Source organism: Cottoperca gobio, chromosome 17 (assembly GCF_900634415.1).
Source record: "Cottoperca gobio chromosome 17, fCotGob3.1, whole genome shotgun sequence".
NCBI lineage: Eukaryota > Metazoa > Chordata > Actinopteri > Perciformes > Bovichtidae > Cottoperca > Cottoperca gobio.
In genome coordinates, this window is record NC_041371.1 from 6832626 (window position 1) to 6859731 (window position 27106).

The following is a 27106-nucleotide window of genomic DNA, read 5'->3' on the forward strand; positions in this document are numbered from 1 at the left end:
TGACTTAAAGGACCAAAAGTAATAGTAATGAGTATGAAGAATTTCCCATTTTAGAAACAGGTACATTATATTATCGGATCATAATTATAGATGCATTAATTTATTCATCACTGTAATTTTGCAGTTGGTAAAGGAGGAGCTAATGTCAACTACTTTATACACAGCTAGCCCTTTCCCTCTTATCTTATCTTATCTTATTTTACAATGCTTTTGCTTTTGTTCCTGGTCAATGTTTTTATTTCCGAATCAAAGCACTTGAATGCGCGACCTGTCTTGAGGGCTTCTCCTTTGTCCGAGCTGAAATGTTTGAACCTGAAAGCAACATTTACCCACATACAATACTGCAACTGGTACAGTCCGAATGCAGGCAATAGATCATATTTTACTTTTAGGAGATGTTAACCATATACTACTTGTTGATTGTACTTTGTGAAATCATAATCTGTAGGAACTAATGTATTAAAAATGTTTTTCACGTAACATTTGTTAGTATACGTGTATGTGTGTCTGTATGCCCAACCCCATACATTCCGACATTGGACTCGCCCGTCGTCAGGCCTTTGCAGTAGGGAGTTGTTTGGCGGACCCCTCAAGTTTTTCTTTACTTTACATGTTATTTTTGTTTCTCTAAGGAACACCAACTTCTTTGTTTTTACACACACTAGCCCAGTTGCTCTCTCGGTGTGTCGACGGACTTTAAAAACAAAGTGTTTTGGGGCGTGGTACACAAACTAGGGAGCCGAAGAAGGAAGGAAGGCATCGGGGACTCGGACTGACCACGGCTGAGCTTAGGATGCCGACGTTGCGGGACAGCACCATGTCCCACCCCGGCGAGAATTCCCACCAAGTCCGGGTGAAAGCGTATTATAAAGGGTAAGCAATCACCACAGCATGTCTTTGATGGTGTTAGTACGCCAGCCAGAAGCAGTTATAGACTTAGAAAGGTGGCTAATCAGTTGGCTAATATTAGCTAACCCAGCTAACGGCTAGCTAATGTTGGGTTTATGTAAACTTGAGCCGGCAGGTGAAACTGTCCAGACGCGCTGTCAGTGTAAACCCACACTCCCTGTGTTGTTTAAGAAATGTGTCTGCTAGATGGTGGAGTTGTCAAGGGATTTGAATTAAGTCAAACTTGACCGTGCCCGGTTTAAAAGCTTTTGAGCTAGTCTGTCAGCTAGTTAGCCAACTAGCATTAGCTGCTAGTTCTACTATCTGTCACTGGTAGAGTGTCCCGACTTCACTAACCTCTTTGAATAAGATTTAAAGGTTATAACTAGCCTGGCATGTTGTTATTCACTGGCTAACATTGTTTATAGGAAATTAGCTTTGTCTTTTCGGGATTGACAATATGACAACAGGAAACCATGACAGGCTTTATTGATATATCGATACCATCATGGTAACGATTAAGGAATGGAAAGCCAAATTAGGTTTTGTTGTTTATCTTCATCATCATGTTGGAACTGCTGAACATGTTATGTCCATCCATCAAATAGTGTTTATATGCTTGTTTGAAACGTGTAATAGAGGTTTTTGCTCCAATGTAATATGGGATCTGTTCCCCCATGTGTTTGTGTTTATCCTTACCTTAACCCACCCAACCTGAACCCCAACTTTATTATTTTCATTATCAGTTAATCTGTCATTTTGATTAAGTAATAACTTACTTAGTCTATGAACTAATAACCAGTGAAAAAGTTCTGAAAAACCTACGCTTGTCCTACTAACAGTTAAAAAAAAACAGAGACATTCAATTCACAATAGTTCAAATGTGATAACTGCAAATCATCACATTGAGAAACTAGAAAATATTTCACAGTTTTGCTTCATCCAAAAAAACTTCATCCATTATCAAAATCGCTGCTGATTAATTTCCTGTCAGTTGACTAATTGATTAATTGTTTTAGCTCCTGCCCAAACGCTGTGGTGCCTAACAGTAACCCAAATGGTACAACACTATTCTAAGGGGAGAGAAACTTGGTCACAAGACAAACAATAGATTATAAACACATACATATCAATGCCCTAGTATGGAGATGCAAGTGCTCTGAGTTTTTGTCATACCAAACCTGACAGAGGCAGGTCACCTGTTTTAGTTTCGCACTTGGATGTGATGATGGGAAATCATTGGTCACCCAGTTGTTTTCATGACACTCCCTGCCCCACTGTCTCGGCTTGATTGGAGCTCAGCCAAGACTTGAAAAACTTGAAGTGCAAGTCATTCAGACCTCTTGTATTTCTCACTGGCTCTGTGACACACCTCACAAACACTGTAATGTGTGCTGATCATTAGCTGTCTTCGCACATAACAAAGCATCTGAAGTATTTATGAGGCTGCTACTGAGGAATCTCAGCTATGCTGCCAAAGAGAGAATGCAGTAAGATCAGGATCATCAGTGTTGTTCTTGTTTCCCTGTAGAAGAGCGGAGTGGGAGATTGAATCAATATATTAGATGACGGATCAGCTATCCGCTACATGTCAGTACTATTTTTATAACATTTTAACAACAAAGCTTTTATAAATCCACTACAACAATATAATTAAAATGTATACAAGCCTAACAAGCATGTTGGTCTATCACATCTACACTTATAGTGAATAAGTGATGTAAACATTAGAGCTGAAACCCTTAATCAAGAAGTTGATTGTTAGAAAAATGGCCGGCAACTATTTTAATACCTGATTAATTGTTTCAGGCATTCCTCCTTACAGAAACATTCTCAGATTACGGCTTCTCAATTGGCAGGATTTGCTGCCTCTCTTTGTCATGTATAATAGTTAACTAAACATTTTGGGTTTTGAGCTTTTGGTTCAGACCAAACAAGACATTTGAAGATGTCACCTCGGGCTCTGCAAAGTTGTGATTGGTCACAATCTTTTGACATGATTATTATTCTATTTGATTGATTGAAAAAATAAACGGCAGATTAATAAATACCGAACATATTTGTTAGTTGCAGCCCTGGTACACACGTGACGTCTGAGCGTCTGCAGGTTGGTCTGATTATTTCTATTTCTGTGTTTCAAAGTGGGAATCAATGAAATCAGCTGAGAGGGATTCTTTGGTTATCCTTTAAACCTGGAAAAACATCCAACTACCAAATTAAACCAAACTCTCTCTCAATGGCCTTACTCTGTGGTAGAGTCTCAGCTCATCTATCTTCAGTATAGTGTCCTTTTTGAGTCCATTCATGTCTATTTGCATGTCTGCTGTCGGTCAGTGTCAGCATCAGCAGACTGGTGTCAGCCTGTAGCCGTCTCAGCCTGTCACCGGCTCCTCTTCATTTTGTTCTCATTCAGGCTGATGGTCAATAGAGACGGATACAAATACACTTCAACGGATGCTAATAATGAACAATAGATGAATGAGACTGGAAATAAGAGTGTGGTAGTACTGAAACTAAGCATTAGTTTTTATTATCATTTAATCTCCTGATTCTTTTCTCACTCAGTCCTGTTGTTTACCTATTACATTATCTAATCCTTTTTGCCCCACTCCTTATTCGGCATTATGATATTAGATATCTATCAATAACAAGTCTAATATCTGTGTAGTTAGATTTATACTTATTTGTTATACTCTCCTTTTAGAACATATATAACCTGCATGACATTTCTCCCTTGATGGCTTGTTATATAATGCTTCATATAGCGTTTTGTATTTATATCAAGTGTTTTAATTGGTCACAAGAGAGTGTTTTTGACAGCTATAAATGTATATGGCTTTATATAGACGATACAGTTCATCAAAGAAAATGCTTATATCTACCTTGATCTGGATCTCCTTTCTTCAGCAAATGCATGATGTGCAGATAAAGAATATGATGTTTATCATTGTAGCCTGAGTAAGTAATTAATCCTATGATTATATAATTAATAATACTGTTTGTTATAATATGAAGGGTTTAGTTTTTCCACACTGGACCAGCAGGAGTTTCACAGAGTGCTGTCAGGCTGTTAAACAAATATGTTTCTAGTTGGAGGAATCTGTTTGTGTAGGCTCAGGACAGAAATCTTCTGACGCTCTCCTCTCTCTTCGTTTACCAGTCAGCTTACTTGTCCTGTTTTGACAATATTGTCACACAAAACCTTTTTGTCAGCCTGCTGTTATTAAAGAAAAAGTTAACATACAACTCAAAGTTATAGCGTACACTATTGCGACGCTGTTTATACTGTAGCCGGTCTTCTTGTTTATCACTGTCAGTGTCTAACCATGTCAGGAAAGAAAAAAACATTATTTTGCAGAGCTGCCAACACCGACTAACAAGAGGCTTCTTATGTGCCAGATCAACTTCAGGATTCCTGCGTCAGGCATGTTGTTTGGCAGGAACCTGGGATTACACCAGCTTGGAAAAGCAGTTCAGACATTTTCCTCTTTTAAAAGGAGTTGCTCTTCTTTTTCAAAGACTCTGCCATCTGCATCAGTGCTTCAAGGCTCGGCTTTGTTTAAAACATAGGAAGCGTTCCTTGTCTCGCCTTTTACTTTTTGCTCTGAAAGCCCCTCAAGCACTGAACCACAAAGCCGTACACCCCTCACCCACCCATCCACTGACACACATCTTCACTAACGAGTCGGAGTCTCTGCTAACATGCATGTGATGTATTGTCTGTTGCAGCGTCTATACATCCTGCACGTTGTGTGTAATACATCTCAAGTGTTCGCATAAACGTGGCCGTTGTCTCGAGTGACCTTGTCTCAGCAGGAGGGGCCGTGTTGCCTAGAGACCACAGCATCCACAGCATCCTTTCATTCACCTGTAACCTGTTGGTTGTTTTGGTACCTTCAACTTCAGCATGTGCATTTCTGTATTTGCTTCAGTGTGTTGTTTGTGTCCAGTCCGACACTAGTGTCCACACGTGCTAGCATGTGATTCTGGATATTGGAGCGCGTGCACGTGGGTTGCGTGAAGGTGTTGCGTGGGGAATACCCATGCGTGGCTGCGCTGTGGTGACGGAGAGATGGATGGTCCTGTGTGTACATGGAAGCCCAGAGAGGAGCCCAGACCCTTCCTCCTGCTTGAGTGATCCTCAATGACAAATGGCTTCATGCTAGCCAGATGGGGCTGCAGAGTCCTACTCACGGCAGTCCAGACGCCAGGGGCTAAGCCCAGCACTCCCCCCCCACCCCCCACCCTTTTAATTAAGCTGTACTGTAGGATGGCACACAGCAGAGGAATGCCAGGTCCGTGTGGAATGCAGCTTCCTCCCAGTTACTCACCAGTGAAGAGCGTCCAGTCTCTCACTGCAAAATGTTTCTGCCTTAGTCACTGATGAATTGCACAGCTCGGCTTCCTTCGTCCAACACAGGTCCTCTCTTTTTGAATATGATTTGTAGGTTCCTTTCCTTTTTTAGATCTATAGGTTACACTCTTAATTAGTTTCTCAATTAGCTGCTTTGTCTGTCTGTTTGGCATATTTTGCTTAAAGAATTACTGAAAAGATTAATTTAATACCAATAATTGAATTGTTTCATCTTCACAGGAAATATTTGGCTTTTTTGCTTGATATAAGTGAATAATCGTTGAACAAGTTTATTTCCAAGTAATGCTTTGTTGATCGATTGATTGTAATTTGCGTTCTTGCTTATAATAACATATTTTATTCACTTTGCCACTTTCCTGCAGCTGCTGTAGCCATTAGCGGAGCTTGTATCTGTGTCACAGAGGAAGTTGTTTGGTCACCTGAGACGTGGCTCAACTTTAACTAATGTGTAGACACAGTGTTTAATGAACACCCACAGCTCAGGTCTAGTTTCACGTGACACAGTTAAAGTCGCCTGCTGACAATAATACTCCGCCTGGATCGTCTACACTCAGTGTGGGAAACTTTAGTGTACTGTTTGTGTGTGTGTGTGTGTGTGTGTGTGTGTGTGTGTGTGTGTGTGTGTGTGTGTGTGTGTGTGTGTGTGTGTTCACACACTGTCTATCTTCTGATGTTGTTAGGGCTTTAGGAGGAAGTAGCTGCCATGCAGGTCCTCACAGGCAATGATTAACACCAGCAGGATGGAGGAAGAGGGTGAGAAAAGAGAGAGGAGAGGCATCAGCCTTACTTCAGTTTATTCTTACTCAGACTGCTTAATTGATTTTTGATGTGTGATTTTTCAGTCAAAACAGTTTAATACATGCTGTGCCGAAGCTGCTGCACACTGATGTGGAACTGAAATATCAGCCAATGAATCTCTAGAGCCGTATATCTAATAGTTCCAAGATTCATTCATAACGTTGACATTCAAATTGTAAATCGGCATTCGAATGCTGCACGGCTTTTCATTTTAAATGTTTATGCATGTCTATTCATTCTGTTTAGTCCTGGCATTTCTGCACAGTTGCAGATAAAGATGAGGCTACACTAATATTATTATTTGTAGAGTGACATTCCAGTGGTGGCTGCATTGGACTGTTTTTGACTCCAGTACAAAATAAATGTTTTATGCCTTTATTGGATTATCTTGCTATCTACATGTATTTATGTTTACAAACTGAGTTATATTCGTACAGAGACATTCAAAGCTTAATTTTAAAACCTCAACAGAAGCTTCGTATGTAAAACAAAATGACATTCGGTACAGCCCTATAAATCACAGTCTGGTGTTACTTGCGTGTGTTTGCTCCTGGAGGTTCCTGACCCCACAGTGACCATACACGCTCTGCGCTGTCCTTGGAGATTTACAGTACATGTCCTTGAAAGTGTGCGTTGCCTGCTCCAAGTGTTGGGATTTTTTTTATCATCCTGCTGTAAAGATCTCAAGTTGATGAAAAAATGGGTTCATCTTTGACGATGGCAGTAAAGGGAGCAAGAGGTCTTTGTCCTTGCGGGTCACTCCATGGCTGCTTTACCATGCTTATGCCCTTGTTTTGTCCCATTCTGTCAGACCCCATGTCGCCTGCAGACCTGTAAAAGCGAATGCCTGTTTCGTCTCCATCCCCCATCTTTGGGTTGTAAATATTGCGGAGGCTGGGAGCAGGGGGACATTAATCTTAACGGCGACATGAAAAGATGAGGGATAGATGATCCCACCTACAGGGATGGTTGCTCTCGGTCGCTCCTTCTCCCGCACCTCACCATATTGTTTGAGTGTTTTTGTGAACTGGAGAGGCAGAGAGCCGTGCACTTGTTGTTTAAGCCAAGTGCTTTGACTGCTTTCCAGGAAGTGATGGTGTACAGCGGTTGACAGTAACTAAAGCGGTCACCATACGGCTACAACCACCATCGCCTGTGATTCATTCTGCTTTAGTGTGTGTCTCTCACTGATTTTCAGTCTTGTTTTTTTGCTCTCTTTCTCACACCCACAATCATGCTGTACAGACAGATGCACACGTAAATGTGACAGACTGCGAAACTGTGACTCACACACAGCAGTGTTTTGGGAAAAAGGACGCTCTCTCACCTCTTTCTCTCCCTTAGTCATAAGTGTGGCGTTCTCCAGAGTTTTTCTGTGAGTGCACCAGAGGGAGTGTTTGAACTGGAGATGCATCGGCCAATTTTCAGCTTAATCGTCCATGACTGGTGACCGACCGAATACTCCCAGATATAGCCGATTATGTTCCGGTCAAATTGACACGCATGCGCCGCACGATGCTTCACGCATCTATAATGCACTTAGCTACAAATCTATAGACTTTAGAGTCAACAGGGAAAAGAAAGAAATATACTCAAATATAGGCTATTATAGTGTCATTCATTCCCATGCATGCTTCTTAGCGTATTTGCAGTTACCAGCTCTTATGCCGGCAGTGGAGACAGGAGGATGCTGCAGAGTGGGAGTTCATAGCCCAATCCATCCACTCATACAGATTCCTCGCTTTGGATTGGTGAATCTTGACCTATTTGTCTTCTCTGCAGGGACATCATGATCACTCATTTTGAGCCATCCATCTCATACGAGGGTCTGTACGGGGAGGTGAAGGACATGTGCTCCATGGACAACGACCAACTCTTCACCATGAAGTGGATCGATGAGGAAGGTAAATCCCCCCCCACCCCCCCCCCCCCATCCTTTACTGCTTCTCTCCATCTGTGCTTCAAGTAGTGTTCATTTAGTCAGCTATTTTTTTATTTAGTCTTAGCCCTGTGTCAAATCTCCTTGTTAGTTTTTATCATATTTATTCAACCTCATCCTGTTTTTTTTATTCTTTGTTGAATAAAAGTCTGGGCACTTGAAGGCCCTGTCGCACATCTCCGTATGACAGACACGTACGCCGGCGCATCCGAAAATTTGTCAGAGTCCAAATACATCCATCTATCAGACGAATGCCCAACAAATGCATAAGATATACAAAAATATGGCGTATACAAAATATCGGCAACACGCTGGTGTACGTTGATATAAGGTAAGGTACAAGTAGTATTCGTTAAGAGCTCACTGTGTTACGCTGGGGTGCGTTGTTGAACGCTGATGTTTTGAGCATGTTCAAAATTACCGGAGGTACCCGACGTGTGCTTCATAAGATATGCAGACGTTACGTTACGTGAATACGGAATACGTAAATACCTACGTGACTACGTTAGAGGTACGTTAGATATAGGCTACGTCGGCTGACGGTGAATCCTACAGCCAATAGTACACAGTACTACAGTACAGCTAGCGTTCAGCATGTTAGCCGTTCTCCAGTATCAGCATGACGTGAACCAAATGGCACTTTTCCAGCTCCGTTGGCCAGACGCTCTGATACGTTTTAAATAAGTAAGTGATACGCTATCAATGTTTGACATGCGTATAATAATTTGTTATGTATGCGTCAGCTACAACACCGCTGTGGAAAAGTTGGACGTATTTGGACTCTGACACATTGTGAGCTTATATACGCCGGCATGTTTCTGTCATACGGAGCTGTGTGACAGGGCCGTATGTCTGGCGTGTTTGGCTGTATCGTCTGCATCCTTCAAACGATCACAACTTACCCTTAATTTGTATCAACGTATTGCCGACATTTCTGTCATACGGATATGTGTGACCGGGCCTTTAGTCTTCTCTTAGTCAAAGAAAACTGTAACTATTGTTTTAATTAATGAAAACTATCATCAGATTGAACATTTCAGTCAATCTAGTCGGTGTTGATCATCAAGTCATGGGAAAAAAAGGTTGACAAACATATTTAGACATCGTTTAACAAAATGAATATTGGCTTCAAGAGGAGAGGTATAAGAGACCGGCCAAAATTTGTTTACAAAACAAAAATCAAGTCATGGTCACGACGTTATCAAGATTGAACAGATTTGGAGGCCTGTGGCTACGTTTGACAGCATTTGGCGCTGCCATGTGTTAATATGAACACATGCTCACATAAGCACACACTTCCTTGTCACTTGACTGCAAGGCTCAGTCTTTTCTTGTCAGTCAAGAAAGAACACACACACACACACACACACACACACACACACACACACACACACACACACACACACACACACACACACACACACACACACACACACACACAGAATTTATTGTTGTCAGTCAGTTAGTCAAGCAGCAGTAATAGTGTCATAGGAAAGATGGAGCCGTCAGACCGCTCTGCTCAGGATAAGGTCAGCCTGCCCAAACTCATTAGACTCAGATCAGCTCCCACTGGTAGCCACCCACATACAATCAGCGGAGTCATTAGTCTGTCTGAGAAAGAAAAGCTGCTCGATGGTCCAAATGAAATAATCATGCCACGACCATGAGAACCGCATTCACTCGGCTCCGCACTGCGAACGTACCTGTGATTAATGAAAACCTTTTACCTCTGGTTTAAAGTTACCACATGCCACCAACAAGTTTTTGTTGTGATTTGCTGTCAATACAAACTTGTAGAAGGACTGCTGCACCTACTGTATTTAAACTGCATGTGCCACAGGGAGACGCATAGTAACAGTCAGGGATCTGACGTACCACCACCCATCAGAGCTCAAACTGTTCATCCATTAGTTAGTTGAATTATTTTTTTATCGCCAACACACAAGTCTTAGCACAGAAAAGTCAAAGATGTGGACATTCTTCAGAAAACAATTTGTTTTAATCAAAAATATGTATGTGTTGGTGTAACACAATCTTAAATATGAGTCTGGCTCTAATCCAACCTGTGAGATGGTACTCATGAGAAGAATGTGCTCCCTTAACTCAAAGCAAATAACACCAGGACAAAAAATCTTTTTTAAATCTTGCTGGCAAAGACTTACTGACGTAGGGAAACTTAAGATTGCTGTGTGATTCATCCATATCAGTACTTTTTATGTTCCGTAAACAGTTTGACTCTCTTCCTGTTTGTATTTTCTCTGTGACATACACGGACTCATGCACTCACAAACTTAATGACTCTTCCTGAAAGCAAAACGTTTCAGATAAAAGCAGACGAGATGGTTGTCTCGGTCCATCCACACGGTCTAGTCCTGTGTCAAACTCCAGTAGCTTTGGATCTTTTTTAATTTACACTGCGTGTCATAGTTTCTGTTCTCGAGCTATTTATAAAGTCAGTGGTTTGTAGTTGTGATAAGTTAGGGAGCGCACTAAGAATAGAATCCAGCGTCTGCTCACGCTGCTTCACCCGACTCTGTTAGTGATAAGGAAATGATTAGATCTCCGTCTGAGTGGTATTTTATTTATTTAACCCTCAATTGAGATTGATCACTGTGCAAACAGGCACACACACCTTTTTCAATGTTTACTCAAAGTTATATTACACCTACAATGGTTAGACAAGTTGTTGATGTCATGCTGCCCTACTGTATAACTCCCCTTTTACACTCACAACCTTTTGATCTGGAAAGTGTTATGTACAATATAAGCGTCTCTACTTTTGTCTTGTTGTTTGCATGTGAAAGATGAAAACTTGATAATGCAGAGAAAAAATGGGAGCTGTAGCGTCAGTAAAATGAGAAATATAACTAAAGTGTGGACAAGCGCCTAATGAGGAGCACAGAAAGGGCTGGCAGCAGTGCAGAGGGATGAAAGGAAAGTTGTTTTACCTGTAGCAGCAGTCCTTGTGTCCATTTTCAATTTAATAATCTTTCTGCTTGTATCTTAAATAAATAGTCTGTTTAAATTTTAATATTTAGCCCCTTTTCCTTAACACTGTCCACTCTCACCACAGAGCCTCTCACTGTGCAGAGAATAATACTAAATCTTGTCTTCAAGCTGCAGTGTCGTATCTCACTAACGTACTATAGAAGAGAAATCTAATTAAAGTGTGTGTATATAGGTTGTTTAGAGAAACAAGGTCAGTTCAGAGGATGTAAAAACATTCTCCGATTGCCATCCTGCACCTGATTTCTCCCAGTAACCTGGTTTCCTTCCTTTTGAATGCGGTGAATGACATCTTGTCTCTCCTCTGCTGTCAGGTGACCCCTGCACCGTGTCATCTCAGCTGGAGTTGGAAGAAGCTCTGCGTCTCTATGAAGTCAACAAAGACTCGGAGCTCATTATCCACGGTGAGCCTTTCTGTTTCAGGGATTAAGTCACAGGATGTTCCCCGTGTCCCGTACGAGGTAAGATGTAAGATGTTTATTCACACCAGGTGCTTGTGTCGGTAAGAGGTCCAGATGAGAAGCCTGTTATCTTTAACTTTCTGCTCCACAAATGGTCCACTCGCTTCTCTGCTGAGCTTTTTATGTCGGGTTGGCAGCATTACTGTATTTTCCTTTTTTGGTCCTGGAGCTAAAGTTCACCAGAACTCAGGCCAACGCAAATCATCCGACAGTTTTGGCAAGAACCAAACTTAACTGGTTAGTTAACTGCCTGCAAGTACTAGACATCGCCAAGCCCTACGTACATGCACAGTAGTAATACATTTTACAATATACTATAGATAAAAGGGTTATTCATGTATCAATCATTCTTACACTTATAATAAAAATGTTATTTCTGCTTTACTTCTGTATTTACAAACGATACTAATGTAAACAAATCTTTAACAGTACCTAAAAAGTTAAAATATTAATAATTTACATTCTTTTTAGGTGTAATCTAGTTTTTGTGTATGTATTTTTTAAATAATCCATTTGGGAGCTGGCTCCAGACATGAGTTTTAGATTGACATAGAGAGAAATACACTCTTGAAAAAGTATAACTCAATTTAAACTCATAAAAGACGTAGAATTAAATATAAAAATGGGGATAGACGTCAAACACTGGGTACCTGGCTTCTCTTGCGTTGGTGATTCAGGATAACTGGTTCCTCGCCGGCTCTGAGCGCCTTCATGTGAAAGAGGTGGCGCTGTTAATTACAGGCGACATCATCACAATCATGAGTGAAGTACTTAATTTGATTCGAGCTGAAACTGAGATGCAGGAAAATGTCATTAATAGCGACGGCAAAACATTCAGGTGAAATATACAAGCGCTTAATTAGAAAAAGAAGCTCAAGAGACACTAGAAATAAAAGCTGTTGCCGCACACTAAGGTATTAACGGGGCGGTCTATCCAACAGCGTTATAAATAACATTTATATAACCACAAAAACAATTTGAAAAACTTCAATAGAACTTCGAATGGAAATAAAACAAAGAGTCAGGACAGTCCAACAGAAATGCAAAATAGACATTTATATTTGGTTTAATTAGATTTATTTGTCCAAAAAAGATTTTTCTGGCATTGTGTCGTGCCACAAAATTGTAAATGACATATTTATATTATTTTCAGCACCAAACTAAAGTTTCTCTGGGTTTGAAGACGAGCTTCTGCTGCTTGCTTTTTTCTTTCTCTGCGCATTTACATGTCTGACTAAATCTGAGCACAGACGGCGACATACTGTACACAAACTGGGCCCTTGAGCTACTTCACATCCTCGTCTAAGCTTAGCCTTCTTGACGTATATTTGTAAAACTTCACGAGTCCAGAGGTCAGAGCTAACTCGGATGGGGAGTGGGGGTCGGAGGGGGATATGTATGTGGAGTGATGGGGAACATTTTGATTGACAGGCTCCGTGTGTATAAGCATGTAACCTGGGGGTAGAGGGGACGGGGGACTGTGTGGTTAATGTAATGTTTTAATCAAATCAGAGGTGAGAGGTCAGGAGTGCAGAGGATGAACGGAGGAGAGGATGTGACGGTGCCGCGGGGGGTCGTCAAGTATGCTCGTTAACAAACTTGTAGCCCCCGCCTCGCCTCTGACTCACACTGCCGCCAGTCTACCTTGATCTGTCTCTCTCACACACACATGCACAAATAATATATGTAGTCTTCTTTAAGTCTTTTCCCACTTCACTGTTCTGCATGTTGCTCACACTGAACGGCTCGAGGCGACCGGTTTGCTACAGGAACTGCTGTCATGATGAGAGGACATGAGATGTACTCAGCAGAATACAAACACATGAATGCTGTCAGACTCGCCTCCTTTTTTAGATGAAATATATTTTCTTAATGTAACTGTTGTTGTTGTTGTTGTTTTTCTTTGCTTCACAGTTTTCCCATGTATACCAGAGAAACCTGGCATGCCATGTCCGGGAGAAGACAGTGAGTCAAACCTTCTTTAGTTTGACCTTGTTTGTCTGCTCGGGTCCCAAAGATACCTAATATTTAATTAGCTTTTTAAATTTGGGGCACTTAAGGGAAATCTTTAAAATGGCAACGGTTCAGAATTATGGGCCCAAAATAAATATCAATAAGACTTTTGAGTTTGTGAAACAATAACTTTTTTCTTCTCCAAAGCAGACAACTGTGTGAAACTCAAAGTTCCCACACTGTATGTGACACTGAACTTACGCATGCATCCCACACATTTAAGTCATAAGTCTAAGAGTTCTGTATTTTTGTTTGGCATTTTTGACTTTATTTGACAGATGTAGACATGAGGGAGAGAGAGTAGTATGAGAAAGGGTCTGAATGTGATGTACTCAACAATTCACAACCTTAAAATTATAGTCTTATTGGTCCAACTTTCTACACATGAGTACACAAATGCATACTTGCAGGCGAAGCCGGACTCAGCCCTCCTTTTCCTCTTTTCACAGAGTCTATATATCGGCGTGGAGCTCGGCGCTGGAGGAAGCTTTACTATGCCAGTGGGCACGCTTTTCAGGCCAAACGCTTTAACAGGGTGAGACGTGACGCTGAATTTCACATGTTTATATGTATTGTAAGGTGGTAAATATCTGCTGTGTTACATGTAACACCTAAACACAATGCACATTTCAAAGCTGAGTTACTGTAGGTGTAAGTGAAGCAGAACGAGACATCCACTGCCCTTCAGTAATTGGTCTTTGTATTGATTGATGGAGTAAGAGGGGTGGTGGTGACACAGAATGATTTGATTGTAGACCAGCAGGGCTTCATCTTCCTGAAGCCATCACCGCCCCTGTAGCCACTCCTAGAATTAAATGTGTGCTTGTTTGTGGTGATGATTTTTCTCCCCCTGTCCTCCCGAGCAGCGAGCCCACTGTGCCATCTGTACAGACCGTATCTGGGGTCTGGGAAGACAAGGCTACAAATGCATCAACTGCAAACTGCTGGTGCACAAGAAGTGCCATAAACTGGTCACAGTGGAGTGTGGCAGGCCGATGATCCAGGTGAGGTGGATCGTTACCATCCATCACTCATACATGTGCTTTAACATTGTATTCTGTTTTTCAATGCTGATTATACTTAATGACGAATGTTGTTGTCTAGGAACCAATCATGCCCGGGCAACCATTGAGTCAATTAGACCAATCTGAACAGTCAGGTAACACACACACACACACAGACACAGACACAGACACAGACACAGACACACACACACACACACAGACACAGACACAGACACATGTACAAAATAAAAAGTATTGGTAAAGCACATAAGACACAAACTTATCAAAATACAGGCTTTGATTCATTTATGCACTTCAGAAACATCAGTGCAAGTTTTTCCTCTTTTCCTCTGGACATGCATCTCTACCCCAGCCTTGCAAACCTTTGGCTAGTTGGTTTGTGTACAACACACAGAGCAGACAGTAAACAGGGAAGAGGATGTGCGTCGCAAACCGCAATTAAGATGCATTTACCGAATGTGCTGTATACATGTCCAAAGAACGCTCCTAAAACCTGAACGATCTCAGTACATCCCACGTATTACATGGAAAATACTACATTTGGAATAAGGCCTACTTCAGAATATGGACACAAAGGTATACAACACATCTCAGGCTTTAGACACAAAGACAATCAATTCTAGAAATCTAGAATATCACCAGACCTCAAAGAATAAACAAACTAACCTCAGGAGATTGTTAACATAGCAGCGACCATCTACACTACAATTTGGGTCAGCTGCATTTGGGATTTACCAACAGCACCAAACTTAAGTCCAGTCAGGTGGTTGAGGCCGGAATGAGAGGGCTTAGCATCGGTGTTGCTGTTGTTAAACTCCTTCCACCATAAATACTAACATGCCACCTGGGAAGTTGTGGGATGCGATCATGGAAACATTAGGATGCAGATATATTTGATTTAATCCTGTTTTGAAATGCATCTATGTTGATTATTATGACTTAAACAAAGAAGAGTACAAAATAAAGCTGCGATATACTTGGTTTAGTTGTATTGTTAAACAAGGCTGGATACAAAAGGGTATTTTCTTTTCTAACCAAGCGGAGAGAACCGACTGCAGGGCTGTCAACAAAGCGTGTTACTGTCTCTCACCTACTTTTTGCTCCTCTCATCTCTCGATATTTTTTTCCTCTCTTGCCTCCCCCTCTCCTTCTGTCTGTCTGTCACTTTCTCCTCTTCTCTCAGACCCTCAGAATAAAGACTCCAGAGAAAGCTTGACTTACGATGGAGAAGAGATAGAGGTGAGAGAAGTGTGTGTGTGTGTGTGTGTGTGTGTGTGTGTTGTAAAGTGAGAAATCTGTGCTGTTTGTGTGAGAAGAGGGGGAGAAAGAATAAAATCACCTCTAATTGGAAGCAGGTTCTTTGTGCTTATTTTGCCATTGTGTACGTTTGGGTGATCCTTCTTCCACCTGCTGTGCATGTGTGATATGAAGCGCATGCAGGCCTAGGCACACTCCCAGTGCTGTGGGTATTGATTTCCTTTGGTGGAGCTAATAAAGTAACCTTTTATCACAGCTCTTAACACCCGATGCTGATTAATGGCCAGGGATGTTGATTGGGGTTGGGGGGTTGTTGGACAGAGAAGGAGAGCTGTAGATGGGGTGGGGGAAAAATGGATCGAGTTGGACACAGATGGACTGAGATAAAATAGGGCAAGCCAGATGATCTTATCTATAGTTCCATGTCCGACTCTGGGGATGGGGTTTGTCACGTGTAGGGAGGTTAGATGGATCGGTAGTGGAAACGGTTCACTACAGAGCAGATTACAGGAGAGAAGATAGGTGAGGAAATGGTGAAGGTTGTAATCAGCTTTACAGAGAAGTATCTGATGGAGGCAGCATGATGGTATTCAATACACACAAGAAAGTAATTACCAAGATTCACTTAAAAAAATAAAAAAAGTGGTGCAGTTATTATATAGTCATTTACGAACCACCCAAAGGAAATCACCCTCGTGCACAAACCGAATCACCAGGTCTGTTAATGGTTCATTAAAGAAAGGCTGATGGTCCTGAACGTCGCATGACAAATTGTCGCAGAGTTGACTTTGTGGTTGACATGTTGTTTACCGTTTGTATGATGGTTTATCATGCTTGCACCCTCCCCCCCCCAGGCGCGAAGAAGCTTTAGAGACACGGGGAAGTCGCCTTCCAGTCTGGGCCTGGCCGACTTCGATCTGCTGAGGGTGATCGGCCGAGGCAGCTACGCCAAGGTACTGCTGGTGCAGCTGAAGAAGACGGAGCGCATCTACGCCATGAAGGTGGTGAAGAAGGAGCTGGTCAATGACGACGAGGTAAACGACAACAACAACAAGTCAAAACGTTGGCATTATGACAGTGGTAGGACAACCTTTGCCGGGACTCTGACACAGAGAGTTGGTGGGTTCGATTAAACTACTTGTGCCCAAAGAATGTATTTAGTGTGACGAGGAAAAATGCCACAACATTTGATTGGTCGAAAGTGGTACGGACATACTATAGAATATACTTATATGTAAATACTCTAAGTACAACTTAGTCATTTTTAGATTACATTAAAAATCACATTTTTTATCACTAGTCAAAGATAAGTACATATACATATGTACTTATCTTTGCTATCCAACCAAATGCACGATTGTGCTCTATATACTATATTTGGTATTCATAGTATTTGAGTGGGTTGTGATAAAGTTGTTTTAGTTTTTATGAATCGGGGACGGGTTTAGATAGCCGGTTCCTTTTCCGCGGCCAATGAATCCCTTATCGAATCTCTCACTCACAATCTCTCTTAGATATTCTCTTCTGCCTCTTTCTCACACTACAGGCGTCTACAAGGAAAAAAAAACTGGTGAGGTATACAAACACGTGCTAACTCAGTGACACAGTTGTTAACAAGCCTGACTTACTGAACATGGCCCGAAAGCCTTAAACCATAACTTAAACCATGGATGTATTATGACTTAACTGTTCCAAAGTCAACAAAACAGTGAAATGCAATATTTGCAGGAGGGTACTGTCGAGTCCTGCGCAGCAAAAAGAAAAATGTATCAGGACAGGATTAATGAATGTCACAGAGTTGTAGCAAAATATGTGGTGAAAGACTAAAAACAGCACTTTTTCTTTCTTTTTTTATACTAAAATGTCTTAATTCCCCACCAAACAAACTACCCAAAAGATTGAAGAGGGATTAAAAAGGATTGAGATTGAATAACTTAATTTAGAACTGGATTCACATACGATAATATCAAACTCCATCTGCTATTTTTATTTATTTTTTACCATTTGCGAATGAGACTTTTTATTTGTTGTGTGTGTACATGCAGTTTGAAGGTGTGAGAAGACGAGAGGATTGAGAACGAGCTCAACGTTAAAGACAAAAATCACATTTGTCACAGTAACATACAGAATGATCATTTGAACGGCTGTTTCCACTGCTGTCAGTTCAGATGAATGAAGGAAGGACATGATGAGAGCATTTCTAGTGCTGCAACTAACAATTCTTTTTAGTTATTGATTAATTAATTGATTATTTTCTCAATAGTTTAATTTTTTTTACTACAAATCGTTAGAAAATCGTGAAAATGGCCCTCTCAGTTTCTCAAAGGGTCGTCTTCAAATGCCTTGTTTTGTCCGACCAACAGTCCAAAATCCAAATATATTTAATTAACAATTATGTAAAACAGAAAACGCAGAAACCCCTCCCTTTGGAGAGGCTGGAATCATTGGTATTCTTTCTTTAAACAACATCTCAAAGGAGTAACTGTCCCTTTTTAAGTCTGCCCAGTGTGACGAGAACACCTCCATCTATTTCGAGGAGTGAGAGGGTTAATTAATAGTAAAGTCATCAGTCCTCTGTCACTGCCATGTTTAATTAATGCAATTAGCACAATCAATGGGAGCTGTTATTCACAGCACAACAAACATTTGTCTCCTGTGATTGAACACCCGCCTTGTGTATCTTGTCTGAATCACTTTGAGTGTAGATGACAGACATCTTCCACACCATCGGCCTCTAAGAAGGTGAAGATAAACCATCATGTCATCAGAAATTGATCTCGACGTACACATGTAGCAGCACAGCCAGAGGCAATGGAAGTAGTTAGCCTTGATTAGACGCACTTAGCGTGATTGACAAACTGACAAGTGCCTTTCGATCAATGCTGAAGTGTGCTGCTGTCCCCGCTCTGTCAGCGTGAGCCTCATCCGTGTCCAGACATAACACCCAGCCGTCGATAGACACCTGCTTCTGATTCTACTGGCTCAGCCATTTATCTTGCCGTAGCCCACCCTGGTCTCTATCGGTGGTCGATCAAGCACTGTGCTTATTCAGCTTTTGTAGGTTCAAGGATACTGTTTCAGAATGATCTCTGATTTACACTTGGGGTGTGTCTTTGTTTGTGTCTCTTCCAGGACATCGATTGGGTCCAAACAGAAAAGCACGTTTTCGAGCAGGCTTCCAATCATCCCTTCCTGGTCGGCCTCCACTCCTGTTTTCAGACGGAAAGCCGGTGAGAGCATCTCTCCTGTTTGAGTCTCACAGTTTCTTCTGCAGCCTGCTAGAATTTGTTTTTTAAATACTTGAAAATGCATAATGTTGCATACATTGCCAGGTGACTGCTTGCACCCTCTGCATGTGATATGTTGCAGAATGACTTGAAACTTCATTAGTCAATCTTGTTAAATGCTTTTAAAATGAAAGAATTAGAGGCAGATTCCTTTTAAGATGTCAATGTTTTTAAATGTACAGTACCAGCCTAACCTTTGACTGGTACTGTACATGGTTATGACTCTTTTACATGTGAGTTCCCTATGCTTGATTTTTTTAGTTCCTTTTCCTTTTTGTCACCTTTTGTGTCCGAATCTATGGGTTTGTATTTATGCTGCTGCTGCCTGTTTTTAGCTGGGTCTCCCTAGAAACAGAGATTCTTAATATCAATGGGACTTCATTGTACTTAATAAAGGGTTAAGTACAACAACACACATAAGAAGACAACCTATCATAACAAGTCGTACCCAAATAACAAGTGTCAGTGCGTCACACAACGATACACATGAGTGTTTCCTCTCCTGCTGCTGCTGTGGTTAAGGTCTGTTTAATGTAAATAGAACACTTTGTTAAGGTCAGTGCAGGAGGGGGGTCACGGGAACATCCCCGTCATGGTTAAAGCACCTGATCGTAGGTATTTCTTTGTTATTTATTTAGTCATTGATCTTTAATGTTACAAAAAAAAAAAAAAACTCCCTTTTATTATTATTATTATTTATTAAGAGTTCAACATTAAAAAACGGCTTCATCAGGACTGTGTTAGTGTGCAACCCCACAACTGTCATTACATTACGATACAAAGTCCTGATTGGTGCTCAGCAGTACATGACCTTACCCTTTTCCAACTTAAAAAATATATATTTTAAAAATAAAAATAAGTTTTCAGGTCTTTGTTTGAAGGAAAACAGCGTTAAATGATTTATTCAAGTAAAAATAAACTAATTTTCTTTTTTTCAGACTGTTCTTTGTTATTGAATATGTGAATGGTGGAGATCTCATGTTCCACATGCAGAGACAAAGGAAACTCCCAGAAGAACACGCCAGGTAGAGTCTCTCAATAAAAACACTAAGATTGATTGTCTTTTTGTGATCAATGTGATTTTTGAATCCACCTGAATCTCTCTCTCAGATTCTACTCAGCAGAGATCAGTCTGGCGCTCAACTACCTCCACGAGCGAGGAATCATCTACAGAGATCTGAAGCTGGACAACGTGCTGCTGGACTCTGAGGGACACATCAAACTTACAGACTACGGCATGTGCAAGGTGTGGACTGCATGAAGAATACTGATACCACAATGCACTTTGGATAAAAGCACCTGCAAAGCAAGTATCTGTTTACATCCCTCTGATGATCTTTCTGTTTACAGGAGGGCTTGAGGCCAGGAGATACAACAAGCACTTTCTGTGGCACCCCCAATTACATCGCCCCCGAAATACTGAGAGGAGAGGATTACGGTGAGAATTAAAACACACCTGCACTGAAATGCTACTTTTCTTTGCTATGAAACAATATAGAGGGCTTTATGCGGTAACATCAGGTGATTATGGATGCTACAATGGCGCAAACTACTTGAAAAGTCTTCTTCAAATAAGTATACACAGTAAAAAGCTAAAGAATTTGCAAATCTATTTGAAAAGGCGACAAAAATAATCACAAAAGCAATCGTGGCATCATCGGGATGAATGCTGCTGTAGTTAAACTCGTTATTTTGAGTGTATTTGTCAAAAACGATGTGTGTTAGGATGACTAACATGTATGAATCAGAAAAGTTTTCACATGTAACAGCCATTAAGAACGAAGGTTAGTCGTAGTCTACGTAACTGAGTGCTGCATGCAGAAATATCTATAAATACATTACAATAAAAAGATCTCCCTGGTTACCAAAAGAGGTATCGTAGCGATCAGATCCACTGTTAAAGAATCATACCAGTGTTTCTGCTCAGTACGATAATACAATAGAACAAAGCCATTGTTCATGTTAGTAGTAACACCTGTGCTGTTCCTGCAATGACTTTAATAATAATAATAATAATAATGCTTTGCGCAATTTAAATAAGTGTATGAGGTAATGACAATTGTACTTAAAGATGCACAATCGTTGCTATTAATGTTCTTTTCATACCTTGTTAATTTGCTCTATTAATGTGATTTAAATAAGTTTTTTGGACTTTGGGTTTAAAACTCTATTCTCTATTACCGTGTTTCCACTGCGTGATGCGGCACAGCACGGCACGGCACGGCACGGCTCGACTCGCTGTTTTTTGGTTTTCCATTACGAAAACGTGTGGATGGTACCTGCTACTTTTGTTATTATCTCCTCGGTCAAGGTTCCAACCGAGTGTAGCCGATACTAAAAGGTAATGTTAAAACGCTGCATTAGTCAGAAAGATGGCGTACACGACGCCTTAGAATGGACAAAGTTCAGACGCTCATCTGTTTGGTTGCCGATGAGATGATTCAACCAGTATCCTGTTGCCAAGGCAGTTTCAAACCTGGTCGCTAGGGCAATCAGCTGATCCCCCCTGCCTTTACTGAGGGGGTACGACCCACAGAGAAAAGTACTCTAGTTCCATCAGTGAGTCGTACCATGCGGTGGAAACAAGTCTTATGTTCCCTTCTTGTCATAAATGTGATTTTATAACGTACAACGTGTGTGTCTTCAGGGTTCAGTGTGGACTGGTGGGCGCTGGGCGTGCTGATGTTTGAGATGATGGCGGGCAGGTCGCCCTTCGACATCGTCGGTAGCTCGGACAACCCGGACCAGAACACAGAAGACTACCTCTTCCAAGGTAACACACACACACGCACACGCACGCACACACACACAGCTCAGTGGAGACATGTGACACCTTTGTATTGACACCTTTCCAATGGCCACATTGCAGGCACATGCCATCTGTTCGAGGGAATGTGTGAATGCATGTTGTTATTTCAATGTAAATACTGTTTGGAAATGTGTCAGTGTTTTCTTATAACTGCCAGAAAACTGTTGGATTGAAGGGAATTTAAATGTCGTCAAAGTCATATTTGAAGCCAGCCTTATCAAAAGCCATTGACACTTTATTGAAAGGTTTATAACTGCAGCAGTGTCAGTGCCATCTTGTGTCATTTTAGCCTCAAGAGATGGTCTGTCTCACCCCCCTCCCCCCTTTTCCTCTCACCTCCTGCAGTAATATTGGAAAAACAGATCAGAATCCCCCGTTCGTTGTCTGTCAAAGCCGCCAGTGTCCTCAAGGGATTCCTCAACAAGGTAGGAAGGGGTCAGACAGGCTTCAATCTTAAAGTGTTGCTGGCCCTGAACATGACATTATTATGTCTTTAGTGAGAGTCAACTGCCATCTCTTTTTCTCCACGCCCATCCTTCTGTGGCTCTTACACCTTTTCACCGATCTATAATGCTTTTACACTCCTCTTTCTACCTTCACTGCTATTTCTCTCCTTTCTCACCCTCGCCACCTTTCTATCACATTGTCTGACTTTTTGTCTGTCTCCTCCCCCATCATCCCCCCGTAATGTCTCACACCCTCCTTTCGCCTTCACTCCCACAGGATCCTAAGGAGCGTCTTGGCTGCCACCCTCAGACAGGCTTTGCCGACATCATGGGCCATCCATTCTTCCGAAACGTCGACTGGGAACTTGTGAGTCACTTACTTTTATTTATTTATCTCTTCGACTTTTCTTGACTTGAAAAAAAAAAAAAAAACCTCCCTTGTCAAAATTATTGAAAAATGCAAAAGCAAAGAAATGTCCCTAGTGAGGCACAAGGGTTAATCACGAGTTTAATCATAATTTCAAATGAAGGAAATCAGTCCCGGAGCATGCCGGTTGCCAAAAAGGTCAAAATCAATCCATATATCGATTTGCAGAGAGAAAAACAGAAAGCAGCTACTAGACAGCAGAAGGTCAAATCTAAGTGCATTGGGTCACAATCTCTCTCTCCTGCCCTGCAAGTGTAGAGGCTGTTTTAGTGATGGCATGAGACTCGTGTCCTTGTGGGGAGCAGGCAGATAGACAGTTAGACAGAACAACAGCAGATAGGCTGACAAACTGACCAAGATGTGAAGCCAGAGATGAGTGGAGACAGATCACTGAGAAACATAATATATAATAATAATAATTATATATATATATATTGCCAAAAGTAGTTTAACAAAAGGAAACTTTGTACATGTGTAAATGATCAGGCATGTCTCAGACAGTAAGACATAACCTTTACAAATGAACATGCAGACAGACAGGCAGGCAGGCAGGCAGACAGGGCAGCTCGCCAGGGATCACATGACCTCTTGTCCCCTGTTTGGTCTGGAGCAGGGTCCCACCAGTCGGTCAGAGTGTCTGGAGGGATCAGCTTACACCCCTCCCACCTTCCTCCTCCTCCCTCCCTCCCTCCCAGCCGCCCTCCCCCATCTGAGGCATGCAGGCACCCACACACACACACGCCTGAAAGTTTGCCATGCAGTGCACCCATTGGCCTGCAGGGGGAGCATTCTTACACATTGAAGCAGACATATTGTGCAACACTGAGACGCAGATGAGGCAGTTTAGTAGTTACCTCTACACTGAAAAATGAGAACAAGTGCGTCAGCAAGGTTTTAGTCACCGTTTTAAATGTCACAATGAGCACTCTGTAGTTTTTAATAATGGGACAAGGATATAAATCTGTGGTGGGATGTTGACCAAAGAAAGATTTTAGTTGCTTTATGTCCTTTTTCAGTGCGTTTTACTTGTATCACATGTATTATTGTACATACATGGCTACAGGCCAGATTACAGATTGACTTGAATTTATATATATTATGTGCAAGAATAGAAATCGCATGATGGTCAATATTACTCTTCTAGTGTAAATATTGATTTAGTGATTACATGTGTTTTTAATGTCCGTAAAGGCAGATGAGTTTGTTGTGTCCTCACCTGATTCCTGTGTTGTTGTTTCAGCTGGAGCAGAAGCAGGTGGTCCCTCCTTTCAAGCCCAACATCTCAGGGGAATTCGGACTAGACAACTTTGACGCCCAGTTCACCAACGAGCCCATCCAGCTCACGCCTGATGACGAGTGAGTCCCCATTTCTCTTTTTCATCCTGTTATAACTGAATGTTATTCTTCTACTTTACAAATGTTTTGACCGCATTGAAAATGTTGTTTTGTATTTGAATTTTGGAAATATTTTCACTTCAATGAATGACTTTTGGACTTTACAACGCTGTGGAGTTATTGGAAATGTTTGGACCACACGAGTCAGAAACAATCCTAGGAAGCCACCACTGTTATGTAATTCTACAAAAGGTATAATACTAGTGTAGCCGACAATACCAGCTTTAACCAGAATGAATATAAATGCAAAAAAGAAGCTGCGCAGCATTCGAGTCCTTACTGTAATCCCCCCCCCCCCCCCCTTTCCAAGTGGACTAATAAAGGCAAAAGCCAAATGCTTAATTTTAATTAATTTTTTAAAGACAATGATAAAGATTCTAACTATTGTAGTAATTATAATCACTTTTCTTTTCTTCATTGTAGTGATGTGGTCAAGAAGATCGACCAGTCTGAGTTTGAAGGATTCGAATACATCAACCCACTCCTGATGTCGGCGGAGGAGTGTGTGTGACGGGGGCGCGACGTCTGTGCTCACACCACCCACACAAACACACACACACACACACACACACACACACACACACACTCATGCACGTGTTACGTGGCGTCTCAGTGTCTTCAAGCTGCATGGTTACGAGACAACCGACGACATCAACCTTCTGTTCGAGGACCGCACATGCACAGTAGAACGCTTATTTGCCAAAACCAGTCTCACACTCTGCCATTTATAACCACTTGCCCTTAAGCCTACCTTCTTTCTTAATTATTTTTATATCATGTAAATCTGCACTGATATCGATTTTCTCATCGGGGCCTCTTTATCGGTAGCCAACGAGGCTACAAAGTTCTTCCAAGGTCGCTGTACATCGGGCACGGGGGGGGGGGTGAGGCACAGCCCCTGACGGATGAACTGAACATCCTCTCCTTCCAGCTGGTGGGGGTGTTTTCAATGCATATTTTATTTGTACATATATGAAACTACTATAAATGTTAGACAAGGCCTTTTTAGCTTCAAGCCACAGTCGGACAAAACTGACAACTTAATCATCATAAAGTCATTTTGGATTCAGCTTTGTCGCAACATCCACTCTGTAGAGGAAGAGAAGAATCGTAACACTAGCCTTTTAAAAAAGACAAAAGAAAAAAAAAAGAAGATAAAAATCTATATATTTTTCTCATGTTTTATTTAACAACACTATATATATATATATGTTGTTCTAATGTGTTACATATCCAGCCTGAGTAACAGAGCCAAAAAAAAAAAAAGGTTCAGGCTTTGTTGTTTAGATGAATATACGACATCTGGAAGACAGAAGGCGTCTGCTTCACGTCCCTTCTCCCCAGAATGAAGGAACGTATACAGCAGCATCCAACCAACACTAATAACGAGTTAATACTCTCAAACTGTGAATGAAAGAGCTCGCTATGCAGGGAAATGGGCTGGAAGAGAAGCACATCGTACCTGAACGCTGGAGCACAGGTTAACTTTTGCTGTGCAGATCATCCATGAAATATACATTCACACAGGACCAAAAAAACAACATTTTTCTGAAAAATGTCTTGCTGGTACGAATTAGAAGGTACAGTATACATAATCTGCTGTCCCAAGTCATACAATTTATATATTCAGATTTATTTTTTTCCCTTTTTTAATACTATGCCTTTCTGAAAAGTATGGTCTAGTATCTATTTCTTTTTTTTTTTTGTACTTTCACCATTCCATGTATGTCTTTCATTGTAAATCAAAAATACTAAATGATTGTTGAAACGAGAGCTCGGTGAGAAACCACGACGCAGCGCTGACTGTAAACTGCGTCTGCTGTGCTCCACTTTACCTACTTCATAATAACCTGAACTAGATACTTTATAAAACCGCTTTAAAGACTACAAGGCTCTGTAAATCATTACACTACAACCCCCCCTTACTGTAAGGACACGCAAGTGATGGCGCATGAACCTCCAGACTCGTCCAGTCGAAGCTTCCTCGCCGGAGGAACTCCTTCATCTGTTACACACGTTACTTCTCTTTTTGTGAATCGGATTTCATTTTTTATTTTTTTTTTATCACTATATTGATTCCAAAATGTTACTGGGTGAACCCAATGGAAACACTATTTGTTGTATTTGTTGTGTTTTGGGGATGTTTACCACCCAAAGGACTCTGCTGACGTTTATTATTAGTGTGCAAAGAAAACACGGATGGTAAAATAAACATTTTATTTCTCTCCTCGTGGTAATATGTGCTTGTGTCAGTGTGGGTCCTTCATTTAAAGGGGCACTGCACCCATTTTACACATAAGTAAATGTACTAGTCACTTAGAGTGCTCTTCAGCGTATGAAACCCCTGTACACCTGTAGAAAGTCTGAGGAGCGTTGTCCCAAGTGTGAAGACTTGAGACTTCAAATATTTGACAGAAAACCGTATAAACTGGGAGCAGAGGGTCTGAAAGATGAGGCCATTGAACAGGCAGCAAAGGTCTAATGAAAGATCCTATTATGTTAAATTATGGGAAATGTAGGATCCAGTGTAGCATCCTTGTTTCCTCAAGGGAGGATAGCTGAGCTTCTGTTGCTCCTCATATTTGAATCTGTGCCTTGCAAGTCCTGCGACATAATGCAGGTGCAGTACTGAAGTACAAGAGTGCCTGTTTGATGTAAAAACAAAAGCGTTTCATATCCCACATGAGTAGAATTTACTCATTTTCAATAAATTACCTTTTCAAATTTTCCTCTGAATATTAAAACATGATTTAGTTTTTATAGTGAAAAGGTGGCAGACACTGAAATCTTTATGGAAATTAGATTAAATAAACCTGACACCTTTGAACATAATGGAAACTTAGTAGAATTGCTGAAAATAATAATGAGGTGCAATGTTTGCATAACATAAGCATAGAAAGAGAAAATACAATGAAATATAAAAGCAAAATAAATCAAGAAACATGAATATAGAATGGAGGAAAATTGCAATAGAAGTATG

The 27106-nt window shown here is 41.1% G+C and overlaps 1 protein-coding gene across 1 annotated transcript; it reads left to right on the top strand.

The window, feature by feature from the left end:
• The first annotated feature begins 517 nt into the window (after positions 1–517).
• Positions 518–26352, top strand: prkci (protein kinase C, iota). Its single transcript, XM_029453925.1, has 18 exons — positions 518–873; positions 7844–7965; positions 11321–11410; positions 13382–13432; positions 13930–14015; positions 14347–14484; positions 14585–14639; positions 15689–15744; positions 16617–16796; positions 18895–18992; positions 19988–20074; positions 20160–20295; positions 20400–20487; positions 21697–21822; positions 22204–22283; positions 22582–22671; positions 23972–24087; positions 24550–26352. Exons 1-18 carry the CDS (start codon positions 794–796, stop codon positions 24635–24637), a joined length of 1767 nt encoding a protein of 588 aa, XP_029309785.1. The 5' UTR covers positions 518–793; the 3' UTR covers positions 24638–26352.
• Positions 26353–27106: the final 754 nt, after the last annotated feature.

What these genes read in the sequence shown, in the direction of transcription:
- prkci (XM_029453925.1), top strand. Translation starts at nt 794, where the DNA reads ATGCCGACGTTGCGGGACAGCACCATGTCCCACCCCGGCGAGAATTCC. An exon ending in AGGCCAAACGCTTTAACAGG is followed by an intron (nt 14,016 to 14,346) that starts GTGAGACGTGAC and finishes CCTCCCGAGCAG; the next exon opens with CGAGCCCACTGTGCCATCTG. An exon ending in GTGGCAGGCCGATGATCCAG is followed by an intron (nt 14,485 to 14,584) that starts GTGAGGTGGATC and finishes GTTGTTGTCTAG; the next exon opens with GAACCAATCATGCCCGGGCA.